The sequence below is a fragment of the Trichechus manatus genome, unplaced genomic scaffold (genome assembly GCF_000243295.1).
Source record: "Trichechus manatus latirostris isolate Lorelei unplaced genomic scaffold, TriManLat1.0 scaffold00001, whole genome shotgun sequence".
Taxonomy (NCBI): Eukaryota; Metazoa; Chordata; class Mammalia; order Sirenia; family Trichechidae; genus Trichechus; species Trichechus manatus.
Window position 1 is genome coordinate 4472060 of NW_004443937.1, and position 14689 is coordinate 4486748.

General features: G+C 44.6%; 1 protein-coding gene and 1 non-coding gene across 5 annotated transcripts in view; both read left to right on the top strand.

Annotated features, from left to right (window-relative positions):
- EDEM1 (ER degradation enhancing alpha-mannosidase like protein 1) overlaps positions 1-14320 on the top strand; it is a 40682-nt gene extending 26362 nt beyond the window's left edge. For 3 of the 4 annotated variants that reach the window (XM_023736467.1, XM_023736531.1, XM_023736583.1), the window contains exons 7-11: positions 213-333; positions 3225-3395; positions 5658-5731; positions 6633-6729; positions 7726-14320. In XM_023736467.1, the coding sequence (XP_023592235.1) occupies positions 213-333; positions 3225-3395; positions 5658-5731; positions 6633-6729; positions 7726-8298 (1036 nt within the window). In that variant the 3' untranslated portion in view covers positions 8299-14320. The remainder of the gene's footprint in view (positions 1-212; positions 334-3224; positions 3396-5657; positions 5732-6632; positions 6730-7725) is intronic. The other variant, XM_004368285.2, reaches the window with a different exon arrangement.
- Positions 488-594, top strand: LOC111819795 (U6 spliceosomal RNA). Its single transcript, XR_002823375.1, has one exon. It is a non-coding gene; the product is annotated as a U6 spliceosomal RNA (small nuclear RNA).
- Positions 14321-14689: the final 369 nt, after the last annotated feature.

Here is a 14689-nt window from a genome sequence, read left to right on the forward strand (position 1 = left end):
GTCTGGTGTAGACAGGCAGTGGCCGTCAGTCTCCACACACTTAAAGAAAGAGTTGGGAGAAGTAGTTAGTGTTGATTCCATTTAAATTAAACTTCCAGGGGCTGCTGTAGGAAGAGAGCTCGAGCAAGATTCCTGGTTTCAAGAGCCAGGAGCACGGCTGCCTCTGCCAGTGATCTCTGCCTCACCCTTGAATGCTTTGCTTGGTTTTGTAGTCGGGAGGCCTGTAACGAAGGAGAAGGAGACCCCCCGCTCTACGTCAATGTGAACATGTTTAGTGGGCAGCTGATGAACACCTGGATTGACTCTCTGCAGGCTTTCTTTCCTGGACTGCAGGTATTTTGGGGTCATATTTGTAAGAAAGGAACCCTAGTGTGGTGCAGTGGCTAAAGTGCTCAGCTGCTAACCAAAAGTTCAGCGATTCGAGCCCACCAGCTGCTCCATGGGAGAAAGATGTAACAGTCTGCTTCCATAAAGATTACAGCCTTGGGTGCTTGCTTCAGCAGCACACGTACTAAAATTGGAACAATACAGAGAAGATTAGCATGACTTCTATGCAAGGATGACAAGCAAATTCATGAGGCGTTCCGTATGTTTAAAGGAAAGAACATGTAACATGTGGATGAGTGAAGTTAGCGTACCAATTTACAGATGAAGTGAATAGGAAGCATAGTTCCAAAAATCAAGAGGTTTGACAATTATTGGTGGATTATCAAGGATATTTAATAAAAATTCAAGAAAGAAAAAAAACAAAGATTGCAGCCTTGGAAACCCTGTGGGGCAGTTCTAGTCTGACCTATAGGGTTGCTATGAGTCTGCAGCAATGGGTTTGGTTTTGGTTTTTGGTATTTGCTAAGAAAGGATGGTGCATATGGTTAATACACTAACTGAAAGTCTGGAGGTTCGAGTCCATCCAGAGGTACCTCAGAAGAAAGGCCTGGCAATCTACTTTTGAAAAATCAGCCACTGAAAACCCTATGGAGCACAGTTCTGCTGTGATACACATGGGGTCACCATAAGTCAGGGTCGACGTTACAGCAATTGGTTAATTTGCTAAGAAAAAGTTAGTTTTATGGCACAGTGAATCAGCTTCACATTTTGTCTGGAGCTAAATGAAATTAGAGAGTTAATTTTTTATTTATTTGGGGATTTAAGGGGGCCAACAGTTTCTAGGCACGTGCACCAGAATTGGGCATGAGCTGGAATCTGCTCGACAGCAACCAACAACAACAACATGCTTAGCTGGCAAACAACTCTGTAGATAAAAATGAAATTTGGGAGGTGGGAATTTTTTTTTTCTTTTAACTTTTGGGTGAATTAATTTCTTTTTCCAATTATGCCAACAAAAAAGAAGTAAAATTACAGATAATGTAATTCAGATTAATCTCCTTATTGTTCCCTGGGTCCAGTCCCATCACGACAGCTTTCAGACACTGGGATGATGCTCTCTAAACCTTTCACCCCACTCGGGCCTGCAGCTAGCACCTGGCCTGGGCTCTGGGGAGACGGGGTGGTTATTAAGAATCCAAAGAGGAAAACTGCTCTACAACGGGAAGCATGCCTGGCTGTGCCTCTGGATTGTGCATATGTTATTTCTGATCCTTACACATCCTTGAGATGACAGGTCTCTTTTCAGGTGAAGCAGCTGGCTCAGAGAGGTAGCAGGGCTCCCTCACGGCCAGGGAGCTAATACATGGTGCTGCTGCAGGGATCCAGATGCAAGGCTCTCTGATTCCCCCCTTCTGCTAAACCTTGGGTTGGGTTGTAGTTTTAAAAAAAAAAAATTACCTTGTGAATTGAATAGTATCATGGAATCAAGATTCTCCTGGGAGTCCAGGTCATGTGGTCCCCAAAGTTATAAATGTTTAGACCTGACTGTCCATTACAGTAGCCACCAGCCCCTGTGGCTAGTCGAGTGAGCACTTAAAAAGTATGGTCTGAAGGGCAACGTGCTGTAACTTCAGTCCACACCAGACCTAGTACCAAAAAAAGAATGTAAAATATCTGATTAGGAATTTTTATATTGATTACATTTTAGATCTTTTGGGTTAAACAAAATAAAATTAATTTACCTGTTTCTTTTTAGTTTAGTTTTTTTTTCTCATGTGGTTATTAGAAAATTTAAAATTACATATGTATTCGAGCATTGTGCTCTTTTGAGACCTATCTATAGCAAACTGACAATAGCAACTCGAAAGATTAGATAGGAACCTTAGAGGGCAGTGAGTTTATATGTTAATGGTGGAGGAGGAACTCAAAAGGAGGGTGAGAATCGTTGCACAACTCGAAGAATCTAATCAGTGCCACTGAACTGTAGATGTAGAAGTGGTTGAATTGGTGTATGTTTTGCTATATATTTTCAACGGCAGAAAAATAAAATAAATTATAAAAATAAATAAATTGTGGGGAAATGGAAACATTTACATATGTGGCTTGCAGTATGTTTCTATTGGAAAGCCCTGGTCAGGACATTGAAATTATCTAAAAAGCCAAACTGCTTTAACTCCAGAATTGACCCTCCCAACTCCCCCAAGTCTTCATTTCAAGGCTACCTGGCAGACCAGCTGTTCTCCTACAAAGTGGTGGATTCCCATTTGTATATGCCTTATGTAAAGGCATGTCTTATAGGCTGATGGCACTTTTGAAGTGATACTTAGTTTCTTGGAAGTAGCTACAGTGTTTTCAGAAGGGTGGTGACTTCCAAATCTCCAGCACACTCTTTGCTTGTCATCTAACTGGGTTCCAGTATGGTTTATAGGTAGCATGAAAGGGGTTAGAAAGAACTATTTTTTGGGGGGTGAGGGGTGGTACCAGAGCATTCTCTAGCTCCTACTGATTTAGAGGTTAACAGCACATTGTATCTCAGTTATTCTGTTTGTGAAATTAGTTCCCAGATATTGAACAGAGAGAGTCATACTAAATATGTGCAAATCCGTACCTGAAAAGTAATTGTGTGTGAATTTTGGATAATCCACCTCTCGGTTGTCTCTTAGTTGTCTGTTCTTTGTTTATTAGTATCCTTAACCTCTTCTCCTATGCAGTTCATAGCTTTCTGACCTTAAATTTGACAGCATCTGTTTGGCGGGGCTTACTTTTGGGTTGTTATGTCTCCAACTGTGTAGGTCAGATAAGAGCAAGGGTGGTGGGGTGGTGGAGGGGGACGGAGGGCCTTGGTGTCAGGGCTTGGGAAACATGTCTTAGTCTGGTGACCTGTGTCTCCTCCTTAGGTCCTAATAGGAGATGTGGAAGATGCCATCTGCCTGCACGCCTTTTACTATGCCATATGGAAACGATACGGAGCCCTCCCTGAGAGGTATAACTGGCAGCTACAGGCCCCTGACGTTCTCTTCTACCCACTGAGACCAGAGTTAGTGGAATCTACATATCTCCTCTATCAGGTACTAGAGTTTATTAAACAATAGCTTGTGTTTAGTTAAAAACTAGGAAGCCCTGTAGCAGCTGGTTCTTAATGAACATTTGCAGATTGATCTAGAATTATATTGTTTTATAGGGACCCTGGTAGTGTTACCACCTATCTGTAGTCTTGCTTGTGTTAAGGGTCATTCGTGGCTCCACAGGACATAGGAGTCTGTGGTCAAATACATTTTTTAACCTAACGGTTTGCAAAGCTGAATAGTGGCTTTATTATAGGATCCATTTCTCAGGTTCTTAAATACTCAAGAGGAAGATTCAGTATCTAGTGTTTTCCAAATGTATTTGACCAAAGAACTCTTTTCTGGGATGCAAATCTGTACACTTGTACTGTGGAACCCTGGTCTATGTAATAGTTACTTAGACAAAAACAGAACAAAACAAATTATTTTTCTTGGTTGTAAAGGAAACCGTATGGGGTTTATCTGGATGCCCATTTTTGATCAATGCTTAAAAAAACATACAGTGTTCATCTTTGGTAAATTATTTTTGTGTCAGAAGGAATGTTGCTTTAACTGTAAAATGTCTTTTCCCCCACAGTGTAAGCCGGATATTTATACTTCTGTGCGTGCCATCCATATATACACACCGAGAGTCCTCATCCCTTCACGTATCCAGCAGCATAAGCTGCTAGTCTTTCCAAGCAGCTATTCCTGAACCCAGCTCAATAGACCTTTCCCAGATGCCTACCATGGGCAAGCCTTAGCAAGCAGAACCCTGCTTTTACGAGCTCTGGTAGTAGGATTAGTGCTGTGATTTAAATTTATTCAGTAATTTTTATATATCGTATTTTTTATGCAAATAAAATGCTCATTCTATGTCAACCGTGCCCCCCCCCCCGTATTTTCATAAGCATGCTATGCTAATTCTTTTTTATAGCAACATGTAAAAAAATTAGCATAACACACTTATGAAAATACCTGGTGGCGGGGAGGGTGCAATTGGCAAAAAAACGTAGAACAAGCGCATTATTTGCGTAAAAATATGGTGCTGAATCCTTGCCATTTGTGCCCCTAGATGGAATAGAGGAACATTCTAAGAAACTGGTAATAGTCCTGATGCCTGAAAAGAGACCTCTTGTGTTTTAGATAACCTTCTCTTCAAAAAAGGAAAAGGTGACATCTGCATTTTTGGCCTCTCTGCCCACAGGGTGGAGTAAGGCTGCCCACTCTGAGGAGGGCATGCCTGAAGCTGTTCTGCTTTCTTCTCTCAGCTCAGTCCTGCACCTTCGGGTTCATACCTCTGTTTTGGCCACCACCTCTCTCCCATTTTCAGCTGCTCCCGCATGTTTTCTGTTTTCTTAGAATCCTGCGTCATCTCCTTCAGTTTTACTGTGGGCCACTCTCAGAAGCCGCACCCTGTGCTCTCGTAATCCAGAGACGTTAACCTTGTAGTCGTTTGCTTTTGCACGAGGCACGGGGCATGAGTTAAAGATGATCCCCAACACTGAAACTATTTGTGGGGTAAAAATGCCATCTTAGATAATTTTTTCTTTCCTAATGAAGCCATCTAGGAGCATGTGACAGAAGAGTAAGTAAGCCACCCAAGGACTGGTTTCTTAGGATTATTAGACAGTGTGGTGGCCTCCTTTAGGTACTTTGGAAAGTCTTGTTCCCGTTACCCTCCTCCCAATAGAATGCCCAAGCAGTGCCTCATGGTGCTGTAAGTAGAACAGGACAAGGTCGTTTCCCTGTGCCTCTGTCTTCACTTAGCAGACGCTCCGAGGCAGGATAGAAACTGGATTTGTTTTCAGAAACCCTGGTGGCGTAGTGGTTAACAGTTCAGCTGCTAACCAGAAGGCCAGCAGTTTGGATCCACCAGGCACTCCTTGGAAACCGGATGGGGCAGTTCTACTCTGTCCTGCAGGGTCGCTATGAGTTAGAATCAACTCGACGGCAATGAGATTTTTTTACGGCACTGTCAGGGTGGGCTTCGTTTCATTTCTGACCATGGCAGGGATCAGGAGAGCCAAAGTTGGGTATTTGTTCTTCTTTGGAGTGGACTGTCTTAACCCTGGTTCAAGTTAAATTATAGGTGTGCATTGGCATGAACTGACAGAACACCTGAGTCCTTTCTTCATGACCCTTCCTGGTGAAGTGGATGGCCCTGCTCCCTCCTTTAGCCGGTGGCTCCTCTCTCCCTGGGACCCTCCTGCAGGCGCTGTGATAATTGTTGCTGGCATGTCTCCCAAGCCCTTGCTGAATCACGTTCTCTCATGTTCTCTCTAGGCAACCAAGAATCCCTTCTACCTCCATGTAGGAATGGATATTCTGCAGAGTCTGGAAAAGTACACAAAAGTCAAGTTAGTTTTCTAAGCTCTTTCCTTTTTCTGTTGGCCCCTTTTGATTGATTTTGAGTTGTTCTGGGGAAAGATTATTCTGTTTTGCATTTTAATTTATAGAATAGGACATTAATGTTAATTTCACAGGGAAATCACATTTTGGTATAGTAAAACATCTCCATTATAGTGGAAATTGCTTTTTATTTTTTCCCCTTGTTTTCTGTAAGGTTCTAGCAGACTGTGTGTGTTCTTTTTAAGTAGCTTATTTCCCCTAGTTATATAAATGATACACACGCTAAAAAATTTGAGGAGTAAAGAAAATACCAAATTTTCCCCACAAATAATGCGCCTCCAAGTACAAACACACGAAAATGTTGAAATTACGTAAAGCAGTTCTGGCATAATGCGACTGGCAAAAGAACATATAATGCTCATGTTATTTGTGTAAAAATGCAGTATCGAGTTCGAATATTATCATTTTAATCTCCACAGTCAGCAATCAAGTATATAAACTTAAAATATTATATATATATATAAATATTCTATACTTCAATTTTTTGTCCTTTTTTCACCTAGTAGTATCTCATAAGCAGTTTCCCATGAGATGTGGTTTTAGGATGCCCAGATGACAAGTCAATTGTAGAAGCAGAGGGACCAAAATTTAAATTAGACCTAAGTTTGTTGCCGATTATTTTCTTGGTGTCTGTGCTTTCGGCAAACACCCCTCTCCCCACCTAGTTTGATGATTTCGCAGCCAAACCACTTTTTAAATAAGTTCGCAGACAGCCCAAGCCCTGAAACTTAAACATTATTTATTTTTTATGTGGCAGTTGACCCTTTGGTGGATTATTCTGTACGTAGAGTACTTCTGTTTCTTCAGTGAGTCAGTGAAGGAAGGACTAACTGGACAACTGTTTTGCAGGTGTGGGTATGCCACGCTGCATCACGTTATAGACAAGTCCAAAGAGGACCGGATGGAGAGCTTCTTCCTTAGTGAGACCTGCAAATACTTGTATCTGGTATGTGTGCTGCAAGATGAACCTGAGGAAGATGGGTACTGATTGGAGCACACAGTCATTCATTCTCCCACCTAATAGATACTCACTGGGCACCTGCTGCTCATTCACTCTTCTGCCCTTTAGTCTGTCCAGCAGCCATTAGTGTCAAAGGGGTATTAACAGGGCGAGTTCTGGAGGAAGTAAAGGAGTCCCTTTGAGTGCTGTAGGGAAAGAACTCAGAAAACCTGGGGCCAGCCCCATTCAGCTCTGTAAACATAGACAAGCCTGCTCCGAGTCTCCTTTTTTCTGATCACCTAAAGTTTAGGTGATGAATAAGGTTTCTTCCACCTCTAAGATTTTCTAAGTATGCATCCATTCAGCATTTACTGAACACCTCTTCTTCATGTACCAGCTCCTCCCCATATGGCTTAGGTGTTCTTTCCGGATGCACCTGTCTCACCCTCTTGCGTACCCCTGCCACGCCCACTGTGAAGGAAAGGACCAGGCCTTGTGTGCCTGTCCTCAGAGCCCCATCCCTATTCCAGCACAAGTATTCGTCAAAGACATGAATGGTGACAGATGTACTGGGCCCTGGGCTAGGCCCTGGGGATCCAGTGATGGATAAAACCTGTTCCTCCTCCCCCTCCGCCATCTGCAGTTTAGGGTTTAGGTGTGTGTGTTGGGGTGGGGGTAGATCTAGAATCCTAGGGGAGGACATTGAGTCATCCAGGGAGCGTTTATGAACTACCTGTGCCTTAGCCCTGGGATTTCAGAATCACTAGGTTGCTGGGTGGGGGACGCATCTGAGTTTAAACAAAACAGGTGACTCTGCTTTTTGGCCAGGATTAGGAACCACCGTTGCTAAGAGATACCTTTCACCCATTGGTTACTAGAAAGCATGACAGCGCAAGCCAACTTCTGCAGGATAGCATGGGACACTCCCGTCTGAGTCAGTTTGGGCTCCCAAACACGCTACATGACCAGTTCTATCTCTTTTTTCTTTTTCTTTTCCACTAGCTGTTTGATGAGGAGAACCCAGTGCACAAATCTGGAACCAGATACATGTTTACAACAGAGGGACACATTGTATCTGTGGACAAACTTCTTCGGGAGTCACCCTGGAAGGAATTCTTTTCTGAAGAGGGCGAGCAGGACCAAGAGGGAAAACCCATGCACAGGCCCAGGTCTCATGAAGTAAAAGTCATCAACTCCAGCTCCAATGTAAGCTGCTTTTTCCCAGGACGGTTTGCATGTGGAGGAAGAGAAGTTACTGTGTCATTCAGAGTACTGACAGAAATCAATGGCACACGCAGATTGGATCATTTAAAGAGTGTCATAGAGTGTTCACATAGGGGTCGTCAGAGTGTAGGGAAATCAGCAGGCGTAGCAGGCACCATTGTCACTCCTAGACCCAAACAGGCTGGTGGAGAGGGTGGTCATGGTCATCCCCCTGGAGGGATGCAGCTGGCTTTAGGGACCTTGCGAGGGAGCCAGCCGAGTAGATTCTTGCCCCCTCCCCAACACTTCTCATCTCCTGTGGTGCTTCTTGGCTGTGTCCACCAGAAGCCAGAGGGCAAGGGAGTCTGTTGATAGAACCCACCAGGTCAGCCTTGGGGGCCGGAGCAGGGAGGAGCAGGGTGGGTGTGGGTCTAGGGGGCCAGCTGGGAGAGATCCAGCATAGTCACCCACCAGCAGGAGGGGGGAAAGCAGTCATCGGTCATTGTGATCTTTGAGGAAGATGCTGCTTGGGGTGCAGCAGGGACCCCGTTTCGTTTAAAACGGCTCCACTGAGCATGCCTAGATTTTCCTGATTAAAAAAAAAGCAACCGAAAACCAGTTGCAGTCGAGTTGACTCTGACTCATGGAGACTCCATGTGTGTTAGAGTAAAACTGCTCCATAGGGTTTTTAGTGGCTGACTTTTTGCACATAGATTACCAGGCCTTTCTTGAAAGGTGCCTCTGGGTGGACTTGAACTGCCAACTTTTCAGTTAGCAGCCAGCCCTTAACCACTTGTGGTACCCAGGTACTCTTTAGGTTATCCTGATAGGTGGTGGGACAGATTTGGGAACATAAGGCCTTGAGTCCCCAGTGGAAGTCCCAGTGGTCATATTTATTTGAATCAAATGGATAGTTTGGAGGTGGGAATGAGGAATGGACCCTGAATCAGTTGAAATCTCGAATCTCATTATCCCGCAGTACATTGGGTGCCATCTCTCTTCTCAGAAAAAAGCCTCAGTGGGCAAAAAGGTCTTCCCACCCACCTGTAAGCCGCCCTGGTTAGGGGACGCACTCTCCTCACTGACTGTGCTTCAGGGCGTTCCTTTCAGTGTCCCAGTGAAGGCCTTTACCTTTAGTGTGTGATCCCAGTTGACCAGCAGGAGCAGAGATAGGCCCCAAACTTCCATTAGGCCACGTAGTGGTGATTATGTGAGCAAAGTGTAATGAGAAGGAGAGGGAAGGAGAATTGGAGGGAGAACTATTGACCAATACTAACACTTACAGCGCCTACCATCTGCCAGGCTCTGTTCTCAGTGCTGCTCATTAACTCATTTGCTTCCCACAGCAGCCCTGTGAGGCTCCGATACTTTAAATGTCCCCATTTTACAGATGAAAGGGAGGCAGAGAGGTTAGGCTCACAGGGTGGAGTGCATGGTGGAGGAGTCAGGCAGCGTGTTACCCATTTCTGGAAGGTGGCATCTTATCTACTAGACCTGGTCCCACTGGGCCGGCACTGGGGACACAGGTGGGAGGGGGGCTTCCGAGTCTCGAGAGGACTGCGTGAAGTGCTGCTGAAACACAGGGGTAAAGATCAATCTGCCAGAGAAAACCGAGGAGGGAGGGACTCACTGAGGAGGTTTCTTTCAGTAGATCCTAGACGGATGGGGCGGAGCTTCCTGGGAAGGGATTTTCAGGCAGAAGGAACAGCACCTACAAAGGCATGAAGGCATGGGTGGGGGGAGCTGCTGGGACCAACTGAAGGACCTCTCAGATTTGATCTTGGCAAAGGACGAGGAGCACTGAACAGTGCTGCTTTGGGGCAGGAGCTTGTAATGAACGTATGTGGACAGCTGTTTCCAGGGACAATACCTCTGGTTCTGAAGACCCATGTGTCCTTGGAGGAAAAAGCCTTAATTAAAAAACACAGCCCTCTTAGGCGTTTAGATTTTTGTGGTGGATGAGAAGAATCCATAATCTCAGAAAACCACAGTATTTTCAAATAGTATTTGAAGTTCTTGGTGGATTAAGGACCCAGCTTTTAGTCCTGGCCACGACGTACTTGCTGGGGCTGTTTTTCAGCCTTTCTGGTATCCTTTTTTTTTTTTTAACCTATCAAGGTATTAAGTTAGGTGGGTGGTCCTCAACTAGGGTGATTTTGCTTCTCAGGGGACATTGAGCAGTATCTGGAGACATCTTTGGTTGTCACAGCTTGAGGGGGAGGGTTTGCTACTGGTGTCTAGTTGAGTGGAGATCAGGGATGCTGCTAAGCAACCTACAGTGCACAGGCCAGGCCTCGTCACAAAGAATTATCCCGCCTCGAACATCGACAGTGCCCAGGTTGAGAAACCCTGGGTTAGGCCGTCCTTCCACATTTCCTGAGGGCTTTGAATTTAAAATTCACATTTCCCCTCCTTTTTTCCTTTCTAGTGCAATCGTGTTCCTGATGAGAGGAGATACTCCTTGCCCCTAAAGAGCATCTATATGCGGCAGATTGACCAGATGGTTGGCTTGATTTGATCTGCTGTCCTCTGGATGGATAGGCATCGACGAAATGACCCCACACCATGCCGAAATCTAGTCTAAAGTGGAAGGAAGAGGACAGACGTCTGGCCATCCATGATGGTGTAGGGATTTCTGTCTAGCTGCTTACCCACATACCATTAGTTCTTGCATACCTTAGTGTTTCTCTTCTATTCAGTAAAATGCCCCTATTTTTTTGAGGTTATAATTGGAAATGTGAAGGTACCTGCAGAGTAACTTCTTATGAAATGCTGTTGTTATTAAGCACAATTGATGGGGCATCTTTGGATTGATTTTCACAGCTTAATACTTTAGAATCCAAGTCTCTTCCCTTTGCCGGCACTTGCCATGTCTGCAGTATTGCTACCTCTGTTAGGGGATTGTCAATGAACTTTCTCTGAAAAAGAGGCCTGAGGTTTCCTTGGCATCCCTTTCTATTGCATTTAAAATGTCGTCCTGTCTCTCACTGGATAGTTGGGCTCTCCCCCAGATAACCAACCAATTTTTGATCGCATGGGGGAAAAGTTCATGCAGTGATTCATTTGCACCCCAAGGAATCTTCACAGTGTTACGGATTCTTTGCTTAAGAATAACGGTCTCATCAGAATTCTCGCTGGCAGTCCCCTAAGGTCTCACATCACGGGGTTAAGACGTTAACCGGTGGGTCATTTGAACGGCATCTTGCATTTATTTTGGGCATGAACTTACCTGAGGAACTTCCGTAGTTCCAGAACCAGGTGACTTTTCGGGAGAGAAACATACCTAAGATTGTCTGAGCCTTCGTCTGTCTAGTACTTACTAACCAAGGATTCTCAGTTCTGACCGTGTTGAGGTTAGAAGTTTGTTTTGTTTTTGTTTCAAGTGTCTAGTGCCAATTTGCTGAGTCGGAGAAAACCATGGCCGGGACTTTCTGGCGTCCCTCGAGCTGTTCTCTGATACGGCGTTACACTAGTGCCTTAGACTAGCTTTGGTGTGGGTCACTGGGTGTGAGAGCTGCTGCTGTGGTTTCCGTGGGCTTGTTTTTTATCACCACATGGTGGGACCACAGTAAAGTGGGGATGGAACCGAGTGTTGGTCAGGAAGGTTCCCGCAAATGGCTTGGCCAGTCTTCACCTTTAACCTGGTGTTTTAAACAAGCATAGACAAGGATGAAGTTGTGCTAAAATGCCTTCTTTTTTACTACTTCCTTAGCCAGAACAGAAGTATCTCTCTTTGCGCTTAAGCCGAGTGCCCCATACAAAGCAGACTTGGCGTTTGAACCTCCTAGTCTGGCTTCTGTGGAGCATCAGAAGTGGGAATGCATTCCCACAGAAACACCCCAGCCTCACACACAGTGTTTCTCACCTGCCGCTGTTTCCCTGCTTCAGATGATTTCATTTTAGTCTGAAAGCTAGAAATATGTGCTGTCTAAGCCACTGCACTTTCAATCAAAAGGGAAAAATTTTTATTCCTTCTTGGAAATTTAAGGGTTACTCTTTTTTAAAGTAGATGTATAGTAATTCAGTTCTTTGAGATTTTTTTAAAAGGGAATTTTTCAGTAATGTATGTGTGACCCCTAACTTTTAAATGTTTACTATGCAAATTGTTTTAAAATGCTTCTGTTTTACCATTTTTGTTCATTTTAAAAGCATAATTCTCTTTTTCAACAGTGTCTCATCTACTGAATAGGAATTTCCTTTGAGAATGCTATATATATTTTAAAAGGCTTTCCTTTCAAACCAAAGTGTCCCATTTTAAATACCCACACCCACCCTCCTGTATATTTTTCTCTGGGATAAGTGAGGTGATGCAATTAGGGACACATTTGGAGGGACACCTGGGAAAGAGCACGTCCATTTTCTCTTTAGGTGCCCTCCCTGCTGACCTCCCCAGCTTCTGTGGCAGCAGTGACATGTAATGGCTGCGACATTCCCCATCTCATCCGGGCCCTTTACCTGCTGCTTCCGAGGGGGTGTGGGTGTTTCCCTCTAGGCTTCTGGAATAGGGCTCTGTGCCTGGCAGCTCCGTCGCGCTTCGAGTGCCATGAATGTTTTTCCCGGGCTCCAGGCTGACGTGAGACATGTGTTAAGTCCCAAGCCTTCTTGTCTTCCTGGCACCGGCCCTGTACACAGTGGTGTGGGTGAGGGGGAGTGAGTTACTGCATGCTGTCCTGGTGTTTGAGCTTCCAGACTATACGGTCTAAAGTTGGACGCTACGTAGTCGGTGCTTTGTGGGGTGAGATGCCAGAATGCCGTCTAGTGCCAGTCATAAAAAGAAGGTTCCTTGAGCCAAGCTTAAAGTGTACTTGTTTTCTTTTTGAAAATCAGAATATTCACAACTGTGATATATCCTGCAAGGCTTTTGCTTTTCCTTCTCTTATGTGCGCTGAAGCATCAGGGAGGGGAGGACTTCGGAGGGGGCTGTCAGGGAAATCTGTTGCTCAGCAATTTGCCCCAGGAGCCCGTGAATCTGAGTGGGCATCATCTTTTGGAACAGCTATGAGCTTGAACCATCCTTGTATTTCCATGTGTAGCTAGCATCCGGTGTCAACTTTGTCTACACAATGAAAATGGTTTTGCAAAACCATTGTAGACAACTGCCTTCTGGTCAGGCTTGGTGGAGTCTGATTCTTCCGCTGCAGAGTTCTAAATACAGGGCATGCAGAGCTACCTGAGGTGACGAGACTGAGGAACTGGATTCCCCTGTAAGAGTAGGTGACAAGGGAAGTGTTTGCTAGCTTGCTGGCTGTGCCGGCTTTTGTGAAAAACCAGCTTCCACTTTCAAGCCTTTCCTTCAGTTTGCTCCTGCTCTTCTGCCGGAGCTTGCTCTGTGCGACTGAATCCCCAGGTTCTGAGGATGCACTGGGCACTTCTTGTCCTGGATTGGGGAGCGTGCACATGTCACTTAAATAGTTTTCCATGTATGTAAAGACAAATGCACCAGGGTAGTGTCTGGGTAGGTGAGTGTCAGAGGAGAGTTTAGAGTTACCTGGCTTGGCAGGCGCAGTTGTGCAGTCTGGATTGAGGACTTCAACTTGATTCCTCCCCCACGTTCCCCCCCGCCCCCCAATAAAACTGTCCCTCTTACGTATTCTTTTGGGCTCGGTTTACTGAATGATTGCATACTGCAATTCTTCGCATTGGATTTTGTAGACTTGACGTCAGAGATTCGTTTCTTCTTCCTGGGGCAGCAGAGGTCTTTCTTTTGACGCTTTCAGATTCAGTGCAGGTTTAGGGGTGGGGCTGAATGATTCCCGCAGCCAGAGTGGCAGAGCAGGGACTTCAAAAAAAGTCTTGTTCTTTCCTTTTCCACTCCTGGACATCCAGCTCCCACAATGTGCCTCTTCCCTGCAGGGCAGGGATCCCTTGGAAACGTGAAAAGGTGGGTGGGGGTGGGGGCGGCTAGCTGCGTTTCCCCAGGTCCAGCAGGGCTCAGGGTTTTGCTCCCCTTTGAATGTGGCTGTGAATCTGGTGAATGTGTCAAGTACCTGTGGGCCTTCCTGACTCCTCACCCTCTCGTCCCTCTTTCTGAGAGGCAGAGGGATAACGTTTTTAAAGGCTATTTTGGTTTAGTTTTAAATAGTAAAACACAAGCCGCCTTTTTATTTATTATGCACAAGAAAGGTAAATCTGTTTTTATGAAAACAATCTAGAGTTGGATACTCTGGGAAAACTTATTGAGATACTCAGTGCTTCTCTCTGTAATGTGCAATATGCTTTGCAACTATAGATGATATTTTATGTTTAATCTGTAAATAAGAAATGTATTTAAATTAAAGGGGAGCTTTTTGTAAAAGGACCAAATGTTCTTTTATAACCGTACTAAGGAATATCTTGCTGTTTGAAATTTATTAGGATTTTTATGAGTACTTTTATTAAAAGATTGGTTTTTTTTGAGTCGTCATTTTGCTTCTCCTTTATATACCCATCTATACACATTACATGCAGGACAAACAAGGGGGGAAATCTTTAAAGAAAAATGTAGAAGTTGATGAATAAAAGCTTTATTTTTATTTACTTTTTTGCAGCTAAGCCCCAAGTAATACCTTCCTCGTGGAATTATTTAGCTGTCCTTCCCAAATGACTGAGAACCATGTTCAATGATCTTTTTTTGGTCCTATTCCCACCCTTCTCTCTACAGCAGCCTATGTCCTCCCAAGAACTGATTCATTCTGTATTCCTGTTGCCGTTTATCTGAGTATATCTAGATTCTAGAACCAATTTTCAATGTAACCTTAGGCAGGGCAGTTCATATCTCCACACC